The sequence below is a fragment of the Coloeus monedula genome (assembly GCF_965178545.1).
Source record: "Coloeus monedula genome assembly, chromosome: 10".
In the NCBI taxonomy this organism is placed as follows: domain Eukaryota; kingdom Metazoa; phylum Chordata; class Aves; order Passeriformes; family Corvidae; genus Coloeus; species Coloeus monedula.
In genome coordinates, this window is record NC_138790.1 from 3,533,875 (window position 1) to 3,557,972 (window position 24,098).

Here is a 24,098-nt window from a genome sequence, read left to right on the forward strand (position 1 = left end):
CAATTCCTTTATTCATGTTTTCAGGATGTATGTGGTACGTACAATTAACATTACACCAGCTACAGTACCTCTGTTGCAAGAGGTACCTCAACACAAGGTATTCCAGAGCACCAACACAGACACAGACACTACAATATCACTTTGAAATGATTTCTCGCCCCCCCCCCCCCCCCCCCCCACTTTTTTTTACCATTTTCTTTTAATCTTGACAGCTAGGACTTCTGAGCTGTTGGAGATTCTTTGTGGCAGATCCCCTAGTGCAGTGGCACTGGTGTAAGAAGGCTGCTTTAGACACTGGAAGGTCAGAATGAGAACTGAATGGGGTAACCGAAAGAGGTGCCATTTCCATTGCTCGGAAGCTTGGCTGCTGTCTGGGTCCATAGCTGTATGTCAGCCTCCTGGAGTCCCCTGCACAATCTCCTGCCTTACAGGTGTGTCCATACCTGACACATCAGGAGTTAAACAGTGGGACTGGAAAAACTTTAAAAAGGGATGAGCCTGAGAGAAATCTTTGTTCATTATGACAAGATCAAGGACAATCCCTTCAGGTCACCACGCTTCACGTGTCCATCTGTTCCCTAAACTCATCCGTTTTTATTCCGATGCTCTGCTTAAAAACAAACCCAAACTACAAAAAGGTTCAGCTCCATTCTGTACACGTTCTCCATTTCCAAAGTCATTGGTCTGCGTTCAAACCTTCTCCTTTCGCTTTAATTTGGACACTTTCTTGACAGTTCCATTCTTGTTTAGAAGCTTCAAAACACGATCCTTGTGATCCAAGACCTTTAGCATGGAGTCTCGAGCCTCATTGATTTGATCCATCACGAGTTTACACCTCTGCATGTTCCCCTGAAAGGAAACACTTGTCATTAACCGCAGAATGTCTGGTCTAAGCAATCCCTTTCCCTTTTCCTACTTGTGCCCCTCGTAACTGATAACACAGGAGGTGAACCCACATGGGTTTTTTTAGGTCAGCTTTAGCTTTTCCTAACAGCAGCAGGATGCTTTGTAACTAAGGGTTTAGTTTTGGGTTGAGGGGCCACAGGACCTACCTGTATCAGTTCATTGATTCGATGCAAGTCATCATCGGTTGCTGCCTTTTTCTTAGGAATGAGTCCCTCCTGCAGGGCAGTCAGTCTCTCATACACATCATGCTCCAGGTTTGTCTAAAAGACATCAGCCCTTCATGAGAAGGGTCACTGCCAAGCTGGCAAACACTCGCCCACGTTAACAACACTACACAGAAACAGTGATAATCCATTCCCCTCTCAGCTGCTCTTGTCAGTGATTCAGAAGATGGAGCCTCTGACAAAATGTGGCACTATCCATTCCTTTTAACATCCTATTTACAGGATTGCTCCTCTTCTGAAGAAACATGGATCCTACTACAACTGCTTCCCCTACTTCTCACAATACTATTCCAGGAATGCAGAGGTTTTGGGGAGTTTGGTGCTAAAATGCAGAGCACCTACCTCACCCCCAACCTGAAACAGAAGCATCCAGGAATGTGGATCAGTGCTGCCTCCTCAGATCAGCCGCACCATCCCAAACAGACGCTTCTTCAGACCTGTGCACCAGCAGGAGGGAGTTGCCAGTTTTGATCATCTGTACAAAATACATCAGCTCTTATGTCTGGATCAAAACCAACACTCCAAGTTTCCAAGCCACTTATGCCACATTCCTGAGAAAGGGGAAAGCATGTCCCACTCCCTTTGGGCACTACACACCAGCTCCTTTAGGGTATCCCAATGTACTGAGTTTGTAAGAATGTCTTCCTGTCTTACACAGCCTCATGTTCCCCCATATTGCGGGAAGCTCCAAGCCCCATGCACCTACCAGCTGTAGTAGCTGCGCTGCACAGAGATGGACCTTCCACCCTTGTGCACGACAGGACACACCCTTCTGACTGGCAATCTCTTGCAGCATGGCCTTCTTCTCTTCTGTCACCAGGAAACACAAGCATACAGTACTCAAATTTCAGGAGCTGGCCAGGCCTCTCTTCTCAAACAACAATAACCCAAGTTCTGCTCCCACTACATCCTAATAAATGACAATGAGCAACGTTTTGATTGAGACAGGAAAGTGACTTCCCATCTGCCATGTACCTGACTGCTGCTCTCACTCACTAACAGGTTATCTGTACTTTCAGAAAGGTTACATCATAACCCATTATTTTCTCATTTAAAGAATATAGTGCTCAATGTTTCAAACACCTGGCACAAACAGTAAAAGGCCCACCTTGTACTACTTCTCACTCCTAGATGTATTTGCACAGTTGTAAAAACCCAGTTTGCTTAAAAGTTTTTGAAATACTAGGTAAAAAGTCTGGAAGACAGTATCTGATCTCTGTTTTCCTTGCATTAGGTAAAAAAGTCTTCTTTAAAAGCCCATTTGTTACTTCACAAGACTAGTTACACTAAATATGGAATGTGATTAAAGTGCAAGCGTTAGGTAGCAAATGAGAAAACTCAAGTGCAGCCTATCACCACGGCATGTCACTTTTATGAGGATACCTTTTGTGAGCAAATTTCTATCACTGTACATAAGTAGATTCATCAATAACCACACCATTTTCTCATTTACAAAACTACAGCTAACTCTGTGTAGCCTCCTTCCCTCCTTGTCTGCTCCATCCCGAGTCTGACCTTTGACGCGGACGTCGCTGTATCTCTGGAAGTGGTGGTAAGCAGCTTTCCAAGGGTTGCGGTAATGACGGAGCAGGGTGATCGGCGGCCTGGGACGCACAGGGACGTATCGTACACCTTCCTCGTCTACAAAAGGATCCAGAGCTGCATTATCATCGAGCAGTGAAAGCAGATTGGCATCCACTCTAGCAGCAGATCAGTAAGTGCCACCTCATACAAAATGTGTGTTGAGAAAATTCATTTTCCCTGAGCAGCCCTTTACAAAAAGTGCTGAGGAACAGATACTTGGATTCTCTATTACTCATATTTAGGAAGTGGGAATGTGACTGAGGGTGCTTCTCTGAGAAACAGAACAGAAAATACAGACACCTGAATAAGAACAAAGACATCAGAGATGTCATTACCTATATACTCCTTTGGAGGAGACTTTCGCTTCTCTGCCTTCACCATCAAACTTTTGGCAGTGGATTTCTCATCATCAGTGCTGTTTGTTTCCATCATGTCCCCCTCCTCTGTGGAGATGACATGCTGCTGCTTACGAGGTTTCTTCCTTGGTGAGGCACCAGGTGGCAAATCGCTTGGAGGCATGGAAAGATTGTTGGCCAGCAGTGCCAAAGATGGAGACACAGTACTTGTAGTCAAAGGAGGGACTGCTGAGAGGAAGGAAAGAGAAGAACCCAAACCATCAGCAGTGGGAAGATAACACATTGTTTGAACACTACTTCCAACAGTATTTCCTGTTTCAGCACAGTGTGAGGAACGTGATGGGTACCAACAGGCCAGGTATCAAGCCAGCAGTAATTATTAGGTCAAGCCTGTAAGCTAAAGTTTTTAGTGTCTCATATACATAAAGAATGAGAGCAGAGCCAATTGTCCCTCAGTTGCTTCATATTTGAAACTTATGTTAATGTTAACAAAAAGGAATCATCCTAACATCTGTCTGTGTTACTGTAAAAAAATATCCCTCTGTATGTACACTGACACAGGTCACTGGCATAGTAAGCAAGTCCCTATCCTCTTGTGATGAGAGAGTCAGATGGAATCAAAGCACGACTGCAGCACTCTCCTTGCAGGAGTCTGCTTGTACTGCCAAGCCCTCAGCACTGATCAGCAGGTCACTGCACACGTGTGGAGCTGGCAGCAGTGAGCCAGGCAGTCTGAGGGAACGCTCCCTGAACTTGGAGGGACAATCTCCATCAGCCACGACCAAGGCTGCAGCATAAAATTTCTGGGATGGGATCTCTTGACAATTTGGCATACCCACAAATGCCAGGAAGAGACAGAAGAACCCCGAAGAGCTTAATGCTATCTGCCTATGCTCCACACATCTGCAGCAAGGAGCTGCTTTCTTACAGGACAACATACAGCTTCAAGGAGAGTGATAAAACCAACAGCTAAACCTGAACTCTGAAACTCATGAAAGTGGGATGCACTCCTATCACTTTGCCACTATATAGTGCCCAAGAAGATCTGTAAGGATCTGAATTTACTGACCTTGTCATTTGATAGCAACTATGGCCAAGCTTGGTAAGTAAGGCAATATAATGAACATTTTTAAAAGTTCTAGAGAAAAATATGCATGAATCACAGGAGGGCCCTAGGAAGTCCTAATCTGGCCACGAATTCTTCACATATAAGAAAGGCCACTGGAGCTGAACAGTAGGATTTGTGAACAAACTGAATTTAACTGAGCTATTCCATAATATATCAGTACCACTGCTGAGCATGTGCATATTAGGCAAGGAACTCACACAGACTCTTTGAAGTTGGATCATTTGAACATGAACAAAGCAACCACAATAAGAAGTAATGTCATGGGAGATTAGAAAAAAGGCAAACTAGATCTTTATAAGGCATATGGGAGCTCTAGTGTTCTGTGCTACCATGGAAGAGATGACCTTTTAGTTTCAAGATGAAAGTGTTGCAATCCTCCTAATTCCTCCACTATGTCAAAAACTAAAAAAGCAAGCGGATGATTACCAGCCACCTACCAGATACCGGTCGCATGATGTCCATAGGCTCCATTTCCTCTTTGATTTTGATCTCTGGTACCACAGGGCCCAGCACCGCTGACAGGGCACCGCTCATGGTGGATGGAGGAGCAGGTGCTGCCACGATGGTGGTGGAAGTGGGCGGGGCAGCCGGAACAGCTCCGGGAATGGTGGACAGTGCTGCTGCAGGCTGGGAGGTGGGACTGGCGGCCGCGATGATCGTTGGAATGGCAGAGGGGGGCTGCTGGGAGGTCGGGGGCACTGTGATGGTGGGCTGCTCGCCACCTTGGTTACACACTGCCTCCATAGACACAGGGACTGGAGTGGCCATGGACACGTGAATTTCAGGCTTTGGCTTGCCACTGTAGCACAAATAAAAGCAAAACAAAAGTGAAGTGAACTGTATCTCAGTCACAAGCACCCAGCACAAAGGAAATGAGCCAAACTGGAGTCAGACTATCCAGTTTTTCCTGCACCCACCTGGCTCAATAAAGTGTTTAACAACAGGAGAAGGCTTAATCTCAGTTATATTTCCTCCTCCTCCCCCTTTCTAATCCTTTGTATTTATTATAGATACTACTTTTTCCATTCACCATGACAAGCAAATCCCATGACTAATTCCAGGTAACTTCAAAATACTTGTAAAAGGATCAAAAGAGTTTTACAATGCAGCCAAGAGGAACTTGTACCCAAAACTGTACTTGCCCCATCCTCTGCAGGAGCTCCCACTGTAGCTTACAGTTATAAAATTGTAAAGCCACTGAACTCCACTGAAGCACGGCACAAGCTGCATTTACCTTTCCTTAGCGTTAATTTTCAAGTACTATAGAAATGTTTTGAGGCCTATCTCCCCTTTCAATAGTGGAGGGTTTTTGTTTGTTTCTGTGAAAGCTCATCACCACAGCTTTTAAGGGTTACTTCCTCAGCTTCACAAACAGCAGAACTTGTCAAGGCTGTTTGTCACGAACTCAAAATAGATAGTTTCCCAAAAGAAAGAAGAATGCTCCAATAGCCAAAGAACACAAGTCAAACAAACGTAATGCAACTATTGTGATGCAGTTGGCTGTTTCCTAAAGTCTTACCCAGCAGGCCTTGGTGATCCAGACGTGCTTCGCATAGTGCTCTCAACACGTGTGCTGGCCACTTCAGGTGGCTGAGGGGGAATTAAGCTTTTCCGGACTGCCAGCCTGTAAGAGACAGACAGATCTAGGATTCCTACCTCCCTGTGCAAAGACAAACACCCCTGAGAGCAAAGAAATCAGCTCTCTTGCACAAACCAGGACAGGAGTTGTGGCTGTAGCACTGCTCTCTGTATTCAGTATAACCAATTCGCTACACAGAGACTCTCATTTTACTTTTCAAATTAGGTATTATATTTTCTTTTAAAATAAAAGATTAGTAGCTCTGGCCTAGTCTCACCCAATTTAGGGCTTCTCCAAGAATGCCAGCTGTACTTTCATCCCGTCAGTGAGAACACTTTGCTGCAACTGCCAGGCTCCAGCAGTGGACAAAGGGGTCTGGCCATACTGCTGTCCTGTACTCCTGCTTCAAGAGTGAGCAAATCATTTGGAACTAAACAGTGCTCAGATAGGTATCTGCTCCCTCTAGCTGGACCAGACTGTCAGAGCCTGACTCCAGGACCTCAAAGCCTGAGTGTGGATGTTAAGATGATAAGGCCGATTAAGGTATTTTAGAGACTAAATAGTCTCCTGTGGGACCAAAAGTCAAATTGTTGTCCAAAATAATCAGTCTCTCAAATGGAAACAGTCTTTAGTGATCTACCTCTGACTCTTTAACTTCTCTTTCAGTTTTAGAGCCTGCAGCTTCTCTGCCTTAAAAAAGGTTTCCACCCACATAAAAAATATGCAATTTTAATCTCACAGGACACATTAGTTCCAAATGCTTTCAGTTGCTAGTTGGAAGGAAATGCATTGTTAATTCTAAAGCTGTCTCTTGCCTCTTTATTAAGGCATTTAAAAATAGACAGGCAACATAAAATATTTTAAGAGTTTAGTTACTCCCTCGCTTTTTCCTAATCAGACTTCACAGCAGGGTACTAATCCTATCCTTTCCACTCATCCACATATTCTTCCAAGAAAAGCACTGAAGACAAAGCACCCAATTCTAATTTTAGTAGATTGTGAACTCTTTCTTTTTATCACACTGAGCAAGAAAGCCTCAGATCCACTTTCCCTAAAAAGGTCACTTTCAAGACCTAAGACACAAACTGTCCTTCTCGTTTTATTACTGACAGTACAGAAAACTGTATCCTGCCCTGGGGGAGGAGAAGAACGGTTTCACCAATCAGCAGGTTACTCACAACCACTGCTGAGTGAATAATCTGCAAGAATATTCCTTATCTCCACTGAAATGATTCCATTTGGCTGGGCTGGATTGCACAGAAGTCACTCACATGTCACCTTCAGTTCTACTCACCCATCAGTGGCTGGTTTCTTGCGAAGGATGCTTGGGCGTGGGGAGGAGCCTTGGGCTGGAGCACTGGCACTGGCACTCTGGTTGTGGGTTTGCACAACTGTAGTTGCTGCAGAAGCAGTGTTGAATGTGTTGCTAATAGGATTGGCTACAATGGTGGCTCCATCTGCCAGGACTACTGCTGGGAAGGATGGACACAGACACAGCAGAGAGGAAAACACAGAGAGAGAGTGGAAAGCAGCAGTTACTTAATGAAATGTGATGACAAAGCAGGGGTTTGCAGAGCGTATGTTGTCCATTATCTGAGTCCCTCAGTCACTAACTGCAGTGTTTTCAGACACTTTTGTAAGCAGTATCTTTGCCACGAGCAATCTGATCACTGAACCTTCTGCAGGGAAGGTGGAAACTACCTCCTGCCTAACAAAAGCTTCTCAGGAAATAATCTTTTCCAGACGACAAGGAAAACACAGAAATCACTAGGGAGATCACCAACACTATTGGGTCAACAGAGTAACACTTTTGGTAAGAGCCCATGTGGCAACACATGCTAGTTGTACATAAGCTACATCAGCTGTGTTTGCATTCTGACCTCCTGCCAGAGCCTGTTTGGCCAACTGAGGGATGCACAGCACGTGGACAGCCAGGAAGTCACAACACTGTGCCTGCCAGCTATGCAACGGCACGTTCTCTTGGATGCCGTATCCCATTCCTCCAGTAAGTTGTTGGGGCTTCATCAGACCAATCATTTTTAATGAAAGATGGTTTCTGTCATAGCTCAATATCAGGTTACCAACAGCAGAAGGTACCTGGCTGTATTCTAATTGCTCCTGGGATCTAATGCACAGCCGGAGAACGTCGCTCACTTTTAAGTTATTTTTCCTACAAGGCCTTACTGAAGGCATTTGTTTAAGCTCAGGCACTGTCAGTCTTTTCCACTGAAGTAACCCATCCAAGGCTGCCCACACACTCCACCTAGTACGCTTTAAAAATAAATCAGCTCAGAAATAGGCAACAGATATTTGCTGGGAGAATATGTGCACGGATGTATTCAGTGTCCAGCTCTGGACCAAAGAGACTGTAACAACATAATCAGTCAGAGCCAAAGGTGTAGGACAGCAGCTCAGCTGCTCTGTCTCCGTCTGAAGCAAGGACTTGGCTGCTTGCACTTACCTGAGGTCTTGGTGTCGCCTGGTGGCTGCTGGGCACCAATGGGTGCTGGCTGCAGCCCCTGCGTGCCCATGGGTGCAGCAGGGTGGAGTCCTTGTGTCCCGATGGGCGCTGGCTGGATGCCCTGGGCACTGATGGGTGCGGGCTGGATGCCCTGGGCACTGATGGGAGCCGGCTGGATGCCCTGGATGTGCCGGGCGTGAGATGCATCGACTGTCATCAGCTGCATGGGGTTCAGGTGCACAGTGGAGGCCACTCCCACACCAGTCTGGGCTGTGATGGCCGAGTTGGGCGCCTGGGCTGAAACTGGGAGCAGCAACACAGACACCTCACCAGCAGGTCACCTCAGTTTCTCCTACCATCTCTTGCTCAAATACTTTTTTTTCAAAGACGTTTTTTTGCTTTGAAAAATTAATTTGCCAGTGTGCTTGTTGCAGTAGTAAATTTGAGAGTAGAGAGGTAAGATTGTCTGCCAGAGGAATTAAACATTACTGCTGGTTTTCATTCTATTTTTTATTTCAAATTGCAGCAAGAGAGAAAAGATCAGTTAAACTCTGCTTTTAGGTAGACTCAAATTACAGTCTCAGAAAGCTGTGCTGTATTTTTGCTCACTATCATATTGTATAATGCATGTAAGTACCAACACTTGGCATTTTTTCCTGCTTAAAAAAATAGATTAAAAGTAATCAGAAACCTAAGTAATTTCTTGTGCTCTGAAGTTGAACACAACCTTATCTGGCCTCAGAACACGGCTCACAATTATGGGCTGGATCCCACAGCTCAAATGAACATGATTATCTTTTAGTGGCAGAGCAATGTTCCCAACAATACACCTTCTTTAAGTAGCTCAATTCATTTAAATAAGTTCACAGCTCTAAACAACTGATTCCATCTTTTCAGATCCACTACACAGTGTATTACAGCTCTCCCACACAGCACTTAATAATACTGCTGGACCACTTGCAGACCCTGGATCTCCAGATTTCCAGTCTCTACAGAGCTGCACCAGGATTTCTGCAGGCACACACAGAATGCAAGTGTGAACTTGCCAACAATGGCCTTGCTTGCTTACAGTGCAGAACAAGCTGGTTTTATCATTGTCACAGGATTTCCATAAAGTTCTTGTGCTGACAAGACACTCTAAAAACAAGCATCAAAAATTGAAACAAGGCCCCTGAAAATGGCTCTGTATAAAGTGTGGCACATTTATTCTCGTAGTCAAAACACTACTGTTGCACAACTTTCTATCCAACAAAATCCTTTTGGGATACTATGTAAAACACAACCAGCATTTGGAAAACCAAAGCCAACATTCTGCCTCCAAAATTCTGCATTAACTCTCCTTATCTCAGTGATCTTTTAAAAAGTCTCCTCTGCAGCCTGACTCAGTTGTGCTCAGCATAGGTGTACCTCCCTCCTCATACCCTGAATGCTCTGCTTTAAGTTGTCACCACCAGCTGCCATAATTAATACCTTCCATGGATTCTTCAAGTCAATTTAACAAGTAAAACATCTCTGTCAATAAGCTCCTGATGAAGAACATACATTTGCATTTATACAAATGACCATTAGCTTACCACCACCCCAGTATGCCTCCAGAGCTGGAACTCTTCACTGTGTGCAATTATGTTCTGTCAGGGAAAGTTTAGATTGGATGGTAGGAAAAAATTCTTCCCATAAAGGGTTGTTAAGCCCTGGCACAGGCTGCTCAGGGAAGTGGTGGAGTCCCCATCCCTGGAAGGATCTAAAAGATGTGTGGGTGTGTCACTTGGGAAAATGGTTTAGCAGTGGCCTTAGGAGTGCTGGATTAATGGCTAGACTTGAAGATCTTAAAGGTCTTTCTCAAACTTTAGGTTTCTAAAGAACCCTATGATTCTATACTTTCCTGTTCAACAAATGGGCTTTGCTACCTCCCAGTCCTTCTGAATTTCCTCTATACTGCTCATAGGTAACGTGCTGCCAGCAGACACAGATACGCCAGGAAAATAAATCCACATCATGCATGTTCTTACAGTCTGAACAGTGGAAATTATCACATTAGAGAGAACAGCCCTAAATGAGGTAAGGTAAGGTAAAAATGCTCCAAATTTTGTCACAGAATGACATAAGTTTGGGTTGTGCATCATTTTTTTGACTGCAAATTACTGCAACTGTTCAAATACATTAATTGCTCCATTTTTCTAAACAGAACGCTACTGCAAGTGTGAAAGGCAAATTATTTCTTCCCTTTTTGGTTCAGGTTTCTCTCTCAAACTGTACATTCCCATGAAAAGATATTAAAAGAGCTTATCAGAACACCAGGGAATGAAGATGTGTCAATGAGTTGGCTTGGTTTGGAGGAATGGAACTGTTTTGATTTGTAGAATCAAAAACTTTTGCTTACAGACACACAACCACTGGGATATCAAATATGAAACTCCTGAGAAAACTCTTATTAGCTGGATTTAGTAGGCTCTGAATTAGTTCAGTACCCTCTGCCCATGAGTTTTCCCCTCTGTCAACAAGTCATCAGAGACTTTTTGTGACAAATTATCAGAATCAAGTGCAAATCCTTTTAGTTCCTTCCATCACTAAAGCACATACATAAGCTAAAATCTCAACAAAGCACCGAGGCTGCTTGTCCCAGGCTGGTCTTACCTGGATACTGGCGGATGGTGGACACGGAGCTGGTGATGGGGGTGTAGGTGTGTGCAGTCAGAGGGTAGGCAGAGGGGGGATATGTAGGCAAGAAATACTGGAACTGGACAGGCACTGACTGCCTACAGGCATCAAAGAGAGCAAGTGTTACACACGTGAGCTCAACAGTTAACCTTCAACCCCTGCCCTTCAGCACTCCCCGTGCTTTCCAATCTCATCTGTCATAAGCTATCAATTACCTCAACTATCACAATTGATTCAAAACTACCAAATCCCATCCCCCCCAGGCTTCTACAAGGTTATTTCCACCACAGCAGAAAAGCAGCAGGGCACTCAAACCCTTCTCACACACACTCTCATTGACAGAGCTGTTAGTTCTCTGCCCACCTGTTGTCATTTCTGGTTTCCATTGCTACTGGGTTTGGAGATGCCCGGTGGCTGGACAGAGGTATGAGGTTACTCCTCTCTGCTGTGTAATCAGACTGGATCCGGGGAGAAGTGTGTGTGATTTGCTGGGGAACCACTTTAGCTGCATAAAGACAAACACTTAATCAATTGACAGGCAAAGGAAAGGCTAAGAAACACTGCAAAGGCAAGATCAATAACTTTGTCAAAAAAACCAAGCAACACTACTCCCTTCCCTCTCAACCCAAAATAACCCACCCCATCCACAGATGATTTCCTATCCACAACAGACCAAAAGGAGAACAAAGCATTTCTCACCAATTTCTAACAGAATGGATGGATATTCTAAACACATATATAAACTACACTTGCTAACAAAGTCACTTCAGTGCTCAGATTAAGTTCATTATTTTAGGATCAGCCCAAACCATTCTGATGACAAGAACAAGTTATCTGAGTTTTGAAAGCAGAGATCAAGGGAAATGAGACCAAGACAGACAAGTGTATGTGGACAGAGGCCACGAAAAGAAAGAAAACACCTACAAAAGCTTTACAAGAAATGCTGATGTATGAGATACAATTTCACTCCTTGGAAATAAAAAGAGACTACAAAATTTCAAAAGAACAAGGAGGTCAGCAGGAAAACAGACAAACAAAAGGAACCTTATGGAGTTCTGCAGGAAACATCTCAGGCACATTCCACATTCAGGCAAATAAAGTTCCCACCTTTAGACCTTAAGTGTTTTACATTCAAGTGAACACAATAATCAAATTCAGCTAGGCTACACCTAACACCTCAAGAAGCACATGAAGTAACTTACAAAATCAACTAAGAAAGCCATAGTCTATCACCAAGCAGTTACAACTTTTACAGTATCCAATGCAGGTATTGAAGTGCCAAAAGGCCCAAGTTTGTCTAAAAATTCAAGAGGAAGTAAACGAGCCATTTTATTACCTGCTCCTCCTAGAACATCTATTTCTTCCTGGTATTAAAAAAAAATTAGAACAGCAGACCTGTTAATTGGTTTCTCCCAGTTTGAACTGATTTCCTTTCCCTCCTTAATTTGCTAACATGCACAAACACTTCCAGCATACAGAGAAAAACTGAAGCATCAGTTACACACTTTTCTGAAAACTGAAATCACTCACCAACTGGGATGTTTGAGGTTGTGACAGCTGTAGCATGGGAAGAATGTGAGGGCATTGTCATGGTAACAATGGTGCTTGTAGGCGCTTGGGTGTGAGATACAGAACCTGAAGAAAAAAACCAAACTTAATAGGAGATCTTTCTTTGGAGCCCTACCATGCCAGGGTATCTACATCCTAAAGAGGGCAAAGAAGAACTCTGTAATTTCTCTCCTGAAGCCTGCTCATGCACCTCCAAATGCAGTCTTTACCATGAAAAAAGTTTTGCTCAGAAATGATCAGGTTCTAAATACAAAGAAGAAAGCCAACAAAAAGCAACAAACCCCACCCCTCTCGATGCTCCCACAACAGCATTATGAATACTCACCAGCTGTGGTTGCTGAAGCAATGGTATTCGTTGCCAAAATAGGTGCCACAGTTGCTGCTGCCACTGGAGTACCAGTACTGAAAATGGTTTTCTAGGAAAAGAAATTTTTGAAGTTAGAAGACTACCACATTTAAAATCTATACTTAGTATGGAATCATCTTGCACTGACTGTAAAGAACGTTAATTTCTAACTCATACTAACTCTTTTCCAAAATTTAATCTTAGCTTGCAAGCTATAAACAAAAGAGATCTCAAGAAGCAGCAAGAGGGTTTTCTGGTGCTTGCAGCTTACCTGAGCCATGGTGTGGAGCTGTGGTTTCTGTGTGCCTATAGCGGGGTGCGAGGGCAGCGTGATCCGTGTGGCCGTGTCCCGGGGCTGCGCCGGCCGCTGGATGCTGATTGCTGCGGAAGGGGGGTGCTGCTGGATAGACAGCGTGGGGCGACTGAACAGGAAGAAAAGTAATCATCAAGATAACCATGTGGATACTGGATATAGAAGATACAACACAGGGACACGCATCAGGCCTCTGCCTCCTCCCCGGTGGCAGCAGCGCTGCTGTCAATCACATGGCAAAGCAACATAAGGAGTTTGAACTACACTGTTCTATCCTCATCTGCCCAATGTACTCAGCCAGAAGGGCAGTCTTATAACTCTTATCAGTTCATAAAGGGAACTTCATGTTAGGGATGCTTTTCAACATTCATGTTTCACTTTTTGCTGTGTCTTCGTAAAAAAATATGGGCCAAATATTCACGAGTTCCCGCAACACAAACTCTGCTGTCCAGGGAGCAGGACTTCAAAAGTGATTCATTAAGGTCTTTCCTTCTCGTAACACAGAGCAGCAGTTCATGTTTATACCCATTTTTATTCACAGAACTGCAAGGATATGCACTGCGCAAGCATTACTATTTTTGTTTTCTATCATTCCACATGTACAGGATTATCAGCTCTGGATGATTAACATTTCTCCTCACTGCAATTTCTGTCAAGTCAGAGCACTGTAGGTTTTACCTGAGGGTTGACTCTGTGGCATGTGCTGCTGTTGTGGTTATAACAGGGGACTGAGCTCTTGTGGCTGAGACAGTTGCCACCACTGCAGGAGGAATTGTGCTCGAAGTTGTCACAGGAGGACGAGACTATTAAAAAAAAAAAAAAAAAAGAGTTAAAGAGAGAACATTCAGAAAGGAAATTCTGCTGTTTGGAGAACAACTAGGAATTACTTGGTTAAAACTGGCTTCCCTACACCTTGTCACTAAGTTTTAGCATTCTGAGACATTTCCAGTCTTTCTGAATTGATCCACAAGCTCCTAAGCAGAACTGTCCTGGTTTTCAACACACACAGAGCACAGGAACCAGTAACCCACAAAGCTAACAAGACCACATCTCTTGAGGGTCTTTAGAAAAAGACTCAAAGGTGTGTTCCCTTCAGAATGAAAAGAAATTCCAATCCAAGTATAGCCATGAAGTCAGAGGTGATTGGGATCCTAACTGAAAGCACAATGTGAAGATGTTTAATCCTCTGTCCTAAGGCTGAACACTAGCACTGCTTTTAGAGAGATGATACCTACAATCCTCTCCTTATACACGTACAAAAGCTGAGATATACATATTACAGTGAGACTTCAAAAATTCTACATCAATTCACATATTGAAGAATAAATCAACACCAGCACATTGTACCGGACTTTTCAGACTTTAAAACTTGAACATGTCTGAACTAAACTGTCTTCCCAGTTTCTAAGCATTTTGGAGACAGATAAAAACCCAATTTCTGGCACCAAGTCTATGAAGGAAATAAAGAAAAGAGACCTGGAAGAGAGCTGACAGCCCAGTAATCAGGCAATTAGAGGTTATACATTACAGATATGTGCCAGGAAGAGTTTGGAGCTGGCGGTCAGTGATGTGCAGAGCTGCCTGGCTGCTACCTGCCTGGATTGGCTGGTGAATGATGTGCTGAACTGCTGGCTGAGCTGCAGCTGCATTTGGCAACTGGGAAGCTGGTCTCAGGACTGTGGTTACTTTGGAACTGGACATCACTGCAGCAGCTGCTGCACCTGGGGAACAAACAAACGAAGCATGTTAAATTGCGTGCACCCAACAGCTCCGACACAACCACAGACAGACCCTGACATTAGCTGGCATTTCAGTTCTAATTTCATATGCATGTCAGTTCATGTGATGTTGGTGTAAAAATAAGGCTTTCGACAAACATACATAAGGTTTACAAAAGCATGTGTGAAGGGGTAGGTATTATTTAAATTAATTTGCTTTAGAGGTATCTCTTATTCCCCTGTAATAGTCTTGTATGGCAAATCCCATGTTTTCTTATTCCAAGCTATGGAAGTCAGTAGAAGTAATTCAGTTTGATTACTGAGCCAATGTGTAAATAAGTCACCTGATACCAGCAATGATCTCACTGCACCTGATGAAGTTCAGAAGAAAAATACACTTGCAAAAGAAGGAAACCAAAACAAGGAAACACCATACAAAACAAAACAAACAGCCACACCTCCCCCCCCCAAAAAAACAAGACCAAAACTCCACACCATTTAAACCTGCAATTGATTAATTTTTCTACTGTCTGATCACTCCTGATCATAATAAATCACCAAGGCCAATAGCCTTGCAATCAGCTGATGGACTGGATTGCATACCTTCTGTACATGTCCTCCATTGAAATGACTACCTCAAAAGTTAATAATCAAACCAAGAGACAAAGAGCAGGGAAAAAGGGTAATGTGTACTGAGAGTCCAAGTCTGTGACAGCTGTCCCCCAAGAAGCAGGTGAACACTACTTTAGCTACAGATAAACATCCACAGTCCTTCCATCTGCTCTAGTTAAAGAGTATGTTTTTGCTTGTGTCCATTTATTTTTCTTGAGTGAGCAAATAACATTGAACATAAAAAGAAATAAAAGTGACAAATGGTACTTGGAATTCAGATCAATTTAAAGCTGAACTACAAACCTAACCCATAAGACTTCGAAAGTAAAGCTGCAGTCAGAAATCTTACAGGCTGTAAAGAGCACAGGGCTGCATTAAGGGGCTGATCTCCTGTTTTACAAGCTGTAGCATCCAAAATCCTGGGAAACAAGAGCCTGTAGTTGTCACAGGTAAATGCAAATGCACACAATATGATGTGTTAGCATGCATGAGTGGTCCTGTGACAGGGGGATACAAGAATGTGCCTCACAACTGCCCAGCTGCCCCTGCCATAGGTGAGCAATACTTGCTACCAAGAATGTACATGACATTTTGCAGGGTAGGTGAGTCTCTACCAGTGGATATTTTTTCTTGAAAGTGTTGACTGTTTTAACAGTAAAGAATAAGAATAACAGATGTGCTGGTATCTGTCAGCATTTTAAACACTGTCTCATGGTGCTGCCCTAAATGGCTGAAGGCAACATAATTCTTAAAAGGCCAGCAGTCACTCACTCACGCTAACAGTTTAAACATCTGAAGAAAGAGTTGCATTAGCAGTGAGGAGAGTTTCAGAGGTGTGGGCTAAATGCACCAGCTGAGAGACTGTGAACAGGAGGCAGGGATAGCACAGCTAGATCTTTACCTCGGGGCAGATGAGATGCTCCAATGTGCAGGGGAGGCCCAGGAGCACTACTCCTGATGATGGACATCTGCACGTTGGTGGCCATGATATGATGCAAGTTACTGGGATGCCCCTGCAGAGTTCAAGAACAAAACAAGTCAGCTGTGTTGACAAAAATTAATGGCCACAGAATTACCACATCTCAGCCTCAGAGACAGAAAAGAGATTTTAGAGAAATAATTGGTGTACCAAGGTTGCATGCATTAAAAGCTGAGTGGAGAAAAGAGGCAGGTGTTTGTACAGGATAAAGTTACAGAGCCTGCTGACACTGCAAGATGTAAACACTTCTCTGTTTCACTGGTCTGTTTTTATGGTTGGTACCTGGGTGACAGTCACCCAGTAGCCACCCACAAACAACCACAGAGTTGGCCCTCCTAGCATTGGTGACATTAAGGCATAGTTTCATACCACCTCTCCAATAAAGTTGAGAAAATGGTGGAAATCTGGCAAATGCTGGAACAAATTCTATTTTTTCATAACTCTTGACTTCCCAGAGATATTAATATACGATAAATCCACTGAAACTGCTGCACATCCTTAGCCAGACTAACTCAAGTCCACCTAAAGACACTTTACATCAAAACCCTGAGAGATCTAGTAATGAGCGTTCTGACAAACTATTTTCAAACCACCAGAACTGGCTCTGCAGTCAAGTTAGAGAAAAAATTTTCAAAAGTGTTATCTACACAGGTTCCCTCAAATTTTGTCACTCCGAGTTCAGCAAGAACACAGTGCAAACTCATGAACTGTTCACCAGCCTCTTCTGATCTCCTCCCAGGGAAGCTGAAGAACACTGCAATAATGAATCCCAGCAGTTTGTCTGCAGCAGAAATTCTCCAAGTGACACTGACACAGCAGGAGCTTTTAAGGAAAGACCCAGCTTTTGGGTATGGCTCTGCCATCAGAGCCTGGCTGTGCTATCTCAGTTGGATGATTACAACAAATCAGCAGCTTTGTAAAGAGGTGGTGATAACTGAGGCTGAAGTTTAATGATACAAGCAGAACTGATCCAACAACCAGTGGCACTGAATTGGGAAACCTGCTCTTTTCCCTTCCCTCCTGCTCCAAAAGCCCACATTTTCAGTTGTACGTGTATTGATCTGACCATGCAGTGAGATGGAACAGAAAAGCCACTAAAAAACCACACCTGTTGCCCACTGATAGTTGCCACAGGAATTGTTGGAGCCTGTGGTATGTTGCTTTCCATGGTCACAGTCACTTGCCCAGGGACCTTTGTGGGAGCTGAGAGAGTGGAGGGTGGAGCAGGAGCAATGGGCCGGCTGGGCATGGTGGGCTTCAAGGGAGGCTACAAGAAATGGGAAGACAGAGACATTGGCAACTTCAAATGAGAGCTCAGTGTTGAAGCAGCAATCATTTTGTGGGGTCAAAGCCTGAGGAGAAAGTTTATGCGAGTATGGCTAAATATTTGGAGAAGAAAGATACTGAATATTTGGTTATTCCTAACAAAGAAAGGGCATATTTTGTCCTGGAAATATGCAGGTTCTAGCATGAGTCATCAGCAGAATCTGTCAGGGCTATGGTATTGCCCTACAGACACTGGATATTAACAGTTAATTTTATACCCTGCAGAGAAAATGGAAGATTTCAGAAACTGATTGAAATCACTGTTCTCTTAAAAGATAAACAAAATACACCCCCCTCAAAAATAATACTGAAATACTAGCAAGTCCTCAGTGTATCATCTGGAACCCACAAGGCACTGCACAGTCAGCAGAAGCATGCAAGGAAAGCTTTAGAAACAAAAGCAGGGAAGGTTTGGGTGTAATTTACTTCTTCTCAACACCGACTCATACAGATCGTATTTTTTCCCCCGATGAATCCTCTCATTACCTTCATAAGCCCATCCGAAAAAGAAAGTGGCACAGCTGGAGTCAAATGTGCTGGTGGTGCTGTCACTGTCACTGGGGCACCAGACTGGACAGGGTGGTGCTGTGTCAGCATCTGGACCTGCGGGTAAGGCCGAACCACCACAGGCTCCTGCTTCTCCTCCCGAGGCTGTATGGAGCCACTGGGACCCATGTGTTCTCTGGGAGCAACTTCTGACTCGCGACTAGATTCGTCACTCACTAGTGAAAAAAAAGAGAAGGTAAGAAGTGTTAAAAAGTTCGCTTTGGTCACCCACTAGGTCAGAGATGAGACATCAGAAATATCTAAGTTAAAGAAATTCACTCTTACAATTAAACATATTCCAGTGATGAAAAAACTGGGAACTCTGGCACTGCTTCTGTCTGTTCCCCTCAGAACTGAGGGGTCTGGCAATGCTGGGCAACCTGGGGTCAACTCTGAGAAGTCCATCTAAACACCTTCTTTAAACACAGATTGACTAAGTTTTCTTTCAAGTGAAAAAATTTTAACTATCGAAGTAACTGCCATTAAATCCCACATCAAACAGCATGAAAAACTCCGCATTTAATGCAATATCTATCTGAATATCAAGCTGAAAAAAAAGCATAAACCCTCCTGAAAATGCAGCTGCTCCCCCAGCCACTTCTGGTGGCCTGCTGAAAACCTGTCACCGTGGCAGGGACAGCAGGACCTGGAATCAGGGTTCCCACTCCATTTCCAGCGCCATGAGATGGATGTTCCCATGCCCACTCGTCACTTCTGCTAAGAACACACAGCGGACGAGCTGAGAGGGACAGACAGCTGCGCACAGACACTTGGCAGCAAAGGCGCATCCCCGTTCTGCCGGCGCTCTCCAGAGCCGGCAGCTGACCCGACTCCCACGGCGTTCTCCCCACGCGGAACCGCGGCAGCTTTCAGGTCGGCTGCCACAGCCCGCGGGGCCGCCTCGCTCCTCCCGCCCGAGGCGGAAGAGGGCGATGGGCGGGGCGGGGTCACCGGGATCGCTTCCCACCCCTGGAGCCGACAGATGCGGGGTCGGGATCGCGCTTACCTGTGGCGGCGGGGGCGATAATCCCGGCGGAGCCGCTGGTGGGGATGGGCGGCGGCGCTGGTCCCAGGGCGGCGGGAGGCGCGCCCGAACGGGGAAACTGCTGCGAGCTCATATCACCTGGGGGCAGCGCGGCCGTTATGTCGCGACACGCGCGGCCCGGCGCCGCCGCCCCCGTCCCTCCTCTCTCCCTCCCGCTCTCCGGGCGCGGCCCCGCGGCCCCACCCACCCCGGCGCGCCCGCGCGGGCGGGCTCGCGCGGCGCCCGACCAATGGCGGCGGGGCGGAACCGGCCAATCAGCGCCCGCCCTGCCCGCCCCGCCCCGCCGCGATGGGCCGCAGGGCCCGGATGTGCCCGGCAGCGCGACGGCCCTGCCGCCTCGGCCCGGTCCGCACCGCACCGCCCTGTCCTGCTGTCGTCCCTTCGCGATGCCCCCTCCGCAGCGCTTCCGCCAGCTGAGGCTCGTTCCCTCCCTGTCGCCGTCGCGCTTTGAAGCGGCGGCCGCCGCCCCTTACCCGCAGCCCTTCCTCGGAACCACCCCCGGCCCGCAGATCGGGGAGATGCCGTGCGCTGGCCGCGGCAGTACCTGTGCCCGGGACGGTTCCGTGCGCCGGTCCCTGAGCCCGGTCGCCCCGCGTCGCCGCCGCTGCCGAGCGCCGCTTCCGCCGCTGCAGCTGCCCGCACCCGATTGGCCGCGGCCAGTCCCGCCCACCCCGAGCTCCCGCGTCTCATTGGCTGCCGAGCCCGCCCTCGGCGCCGCCGGGAGGTGTAGTCCACGCTGAGGTTGTGGCGGGCACAGATCTCGCGAGGCGCGGGGAGGGCGGCGCTGTGCCCGAGCGCGCCATTGGCCGCTCGCCGCGGGGTTTCCGAGGAGACGCGGGGTGGGCGGGGCGGGCTGCGGTCACCCCCGGGCCGCGCCTTGGAGCGCAGTGCCGGCCCTGCTCCGGCCCGAGCGCCTCTGGCCACGGCCCCGAGCTCCCAACACCCCCGTTCTTGCTCTCCACACCCGACCAAACCCACTCCCCCCCCCCGCAAATCCCCAGCACCCATCCTGGGAAGTGACAAGAGGACATGGCGGGGAGGCATTGGGGGTCCCTGGGGAGGGCACGGAGGGAGTCAGCACCCCTAAAACATCCCAAAATCTCCATCATTCGGGCGGTCTCCAAAACTCCCTGGGGCCCCAAAGTGCTCCCCCTAAGCCTGGGAAGGGAGCAAGGACATGGGGAAGGGGCGTTGGGGATCCCCGGGGGAGGCACTGATGGGGTTACTTACCCCACCACTGGGTAGAGGGGAAAAAAATAAATAACTTTTTAAAAAAGGCACAAACCTTGGAGATGACGCACATAACAGCCCTGAGGGACCACTACTGCAGGGCTGCCTCGGGTTTGGTCACAGACACATCAAAACACCACCATTATTCCTCACATTGTTCTCGTGTCATAAGGCTCAGAGATGAAGTCAGCCAGACACCTGCCGCTTTCAGAGTTTTAATAGTGTTTCAAAATGAAACCGGAAAGAAAACCTTTAAAACTTCAGGATCACATGTAAGTAATCCCTAGGTCTGCCTCGCAAACCTTAGCGTTTGTGTTGTGAACAGCCCTGCAAACATCTGTGGCCATGAGCAGTAGTGGGATGCCACTCTCCAGGATACCCACCAGCCAGCACCTGTCCTGCGGTTCAGCTCAGCTCTTGAGGCACTGCCTTACCCTTGCCGTAGTTACTTTGCCTGGACTCACAGCTTTCTCCTGGCTTTCCGTGTCTTGCCGGAGACCCCAGTTCTGCTGCCCCACCCCCGGTGACACTACGGAACGCTCGGAGGGCGCGGCGGGGGCAGGTGCGCACAGAGCACACGCAGAGTGGCGAAGCGTGTTCGGGATGAACGAGCCACAGTTCAGCGGGGGTTCTGATGGAGAAGGTGTAAAAGGTACAGAGAAAATAAATGACGAACGACTGTTTTTTAATCTGCCACATGCTGCTTTCGGTTTCCCCCCGTCTTTACACTACAAATAAACGAGCAGCTGAAGGAAGTTTGCACAGGGTCTCCTTCCAGCAGCACAGGCTGGCGACCGCTCACGGGCCAGTTAATAACGGAAAAAACACAGGTTCCACCTTCGCTTCGGGCGTTACCTCCTTCAACTGAGACTGCACAGAAGTCCAGGAAAAGCCCCTGCTGTTAGCACGGCCCTTCCCTGGGGCCGGGGCTGTCCGGCCAGCCCACGGCGGGCTGCGGGCGGCGCGGGAGCGGCTCCCCGATGGCGGCGGCCCCGGCCCGGCCCCGCCGTCACTGTGCGGCGCCGTGCGGCGCTGGCTCGGCAGCGGAAGCGGAAGCAGCGAGGGCGGCGGGAGCCGGGCGGCGCGCGGCGGGGCCGTTCGCAGGTGCGGGCACCGCAGTTACCGGCCGGGCGCGGCGGGGCCGTGCGGGAGCGGCGGCGGGGCGGGCCCGTGGCAGCGGCCTGGGTGGCGGCGGGCGGCCGGGGCGGGCGCCGCAGCCCCGCGGAGGGGAACCTCGCTGCGCGGCCGACACCGGCGGGGTCCCTCGAGCGGCCTCCGCGCCCCGCGGGGGTCGGGCGGTCGGTCCGCGGGCGCACGAGTGGAGCGGGACCGGGGAGCGGCGGCAGAGGCTGTGCCCGGGTTTAATGCCGCGCACCATTAACCACTTGACGGCCCGGGTTTGATGTGTGTTTTGAGCCCTGGGCGGCCCGGAGCTGCCGTGCGGCTGCTCAGCGCTTCAGTGACAGGGGGCTGGCAGCGACCGGCAGCGGGAACAAGGCATTTCTGGTCATGGGCTGACCAGTTAATCGCCGTCGTTTGGTTTCAGTATCCGTAGCAGGGCAGCTTTAAAGGGCGTGCTTACACAGAGCTTGCCGAGCTCTCAGTGATCGCTGTTACCAGTGATCCTCGCCGTGCCCGGTATCGGTCCAGGGAGCTCCGCGCTGTGTCCGCAGCAGCCCTTGCCCTTCCGTCCCGCTCTCCTTTGCCCTTCCGTGCAGCGCAGCGCTTCGCCCGCTCGCTACCAGCCCGACCTCACAGGACATGGCAGAGGGCACTGACTGTAAATGTGGGCTGATTTATTCCTTTCCCCAAGGCTGGATGTCCAAGTTTCCGGAAGTATTTTAAACAGAGTAATTGGAGGAAAAATAAGGAGGAAAAATATTTACAACTGGGGTGTGAAAAATCCGCTTTGCAATGTCATAATTCAGATTGGGTTTTGCTTTGTTACCTAGCACAGAGCTGAATCTTTTTGTGTCACTTATGTTCATTCCCGTGCCTCTTGCCCCTTTGTCCGTGGTGTATTTTTCTTTGAGATACCAGTCATTCCTTTGTTTTATGGCTGTTATTATTGATGGCTTGTAGATACTTCTAATCTGCAGGTTTTCAGTTGGCTAAACTGTGTCAGGTGACAGATGTGTCCTTTGGTTTCTTTCCTATTTCGTGCAGAAAAAGGCTGTTATTACAGTCTTTCCCAGAGTGGGAAAGCAGGCACAAGAGAGCAGCATAGGAGCTTTAGGCATGAGAATGCTGTTCAGTGTATTCATTTACCTGTTCCAAACTCCAGTGTATGATTTGCAGAGAATAAGAAGGACCCATCTCTGGGAGGAACTGTGAACTGTGTCCTTTTGTTGTACTTGGCAGAAGCCAATGTTTCACTCCACAAATATTGGCTGAGCTTCCCTCTCTGCACACCGGGAGTGATGGCTGTGACCATTCTGTGATGCCATCTGTCTGCTTCCCAGGTGTGGCGTAAAGCAAATGTCGTGTGCAGCTGACCAAGCTGCTCTTTGGATATCACAGCAGGAACTTCTGCTTTTATCCCCAGAGAAAGAACAATGTCTGAGTTATTGCAGGGAAACATTTGGCTGGAGGGGTATAAACTTTTAAAGAGAGTAGGATTTGCTTCGTTTGTCTGTGTATATATACAGGTAGCTTAGAGCTATAGATATATAACCCTATTCTTTATGTTGAGATAGTAATAAAAAAGAGACAGAAGTTAGATCCTGGCAGGTTATTGGGTGTGATATATGTAGAATTGGAGCAGGATGTTTTTTCAGGTGCAGGGGGGACATGGAAAATGAGTTATCCAGAAAAAAAAAAGGATAAAGAAATGAAAGAGTACCTGAGTGCATATTGGGGGTGTAGTAAATATAAATATACTTCAGTCAGAGAGGGGCAAAAAAAGCTTGAAATTTTGGAGACTGTAATGGAAAGCCAACAGAAGAATTCAGGTCTTCCATAAGCTGAAGAATTGTTGGCAAGGAAGTTCCACTCGGCTTTATTTTGGTGTGTAGGCCAGAGAATACAAAGGCTTGAAAATACACACGAAGGACAATAAAGAAATGTCATAAATTTTTCTTTTTGGCTTATTTGTCACAGTAGGTTGTATCATTTGAGTCTGTTTGCATTATTTCATTCATTTTTCAGCTTTTAAATTTGGTGTTGCTTAGTGCAGCTGGGAAATACTTGTTTCTTCATTCCTCAAAGAAGCAGTCTGCTGTTCCCAGCAGAACCTGAAGTAGTAACTGGGGAACCTCATCCTTGCCTGGCTCATCTGATTCTAGTTAGTCCACAGCTGCTGAATCTGTGCTAACACAAGGTGTGACTTCACCTCCCGTGAAATGAACAGCAGGCTGTTTTCCCACCCAATCTGAAATAAGTGCAGTTTGCAATACCTCTTAAAGCAAGTAGAATGTGGTGTTGGTGTCCCGGAACAGAAGCAAGCTTATTTGAAAGCATAAACACAGAGGAAGCTGGAATTGATTTAGGTTTAATTGCATCTCAGGAGTAAGACTGT

At 47.0% G+C, this 24,098-nt stretch overlaps 2 protein-coding genes across 8 annotated transcripts in view; one reads left to right on the top strand and one right to left on the bottom strand.

The window, feature by feature from the left end:
* Positions 1–200: 200 nt before the first annotated feature.
* On the bottom strand, positions 201–19,982 carry SAP130 (Sin3A associated protein 130). 5 transcript variants are annotated; one of them, XM_082287897.1, is made up of 21 exons: positions 19,896–19,982; positions 19,313–19,429; positions 18,247–18,482; positions 17,543–17,701; positions 16,357–16,468; positions 14,722–14,846; positions 13,804–13,928; positions 13,084–13,234; positions 12,792–12,882; positions 12,428–12,532; positions 11,261–11,402; positions 10,874–10,995; positions 8,240–8,542; positions 7,073–7,247; positions 5,719–5,823; positions 4,637–4,998; positions 3,050–3,295; positions 2,646–2,771; positions 1,837–1,940; positions 1,053–1,166; positions 201–849 (listed from the first exon to the last, which is right to left on the bottom strand). In XM_082287897.1, the coding sequence occupies exons 2-21, from the start codon at positions 19,422–19,424 to the stop codon at positions 691–693; spliced, it is 3,174 nt and encodes a 1,057-aa protein (XP_082144023.1). In that variant the 5' UTR covers positions 19,425–19,429; positions 19,896–19,982; the 3' UTR covers positions 201–690. The 5 variants fall into 5 exon arrangements, with proteins under 5 accessions (XP_082144023.1, XP_082144021.1, XP_082144022.1 ...); XM_082287895.1 differs by having other exon boundaries at positions 3,050–3,298; XM_082287896.1 differs by having other exon boundaries at positions 7,073–7,250.
* A 1,663-nt stretch (positions 19,983–21,645) lies between these two features.
* Positions 21,646–24,098, top strand: part of UGGT1 (UDP-glucose glycoprotein glucosyltransferase 1) — a 39,471-nt gene continuing 37,018 nt past the window's right edge. For all 3 annotated transcript variants that reach the window (XM_082287890.1, XM_082287891.1, XM_082287892.1), the window contains exon 1: positions 21,646–21,685. The gene's annotated coding sequence lies outside the window, so the exon portion shown is untranslated. The remainder of the gene's footprint in view (positions 21,686–24,098) is intronic.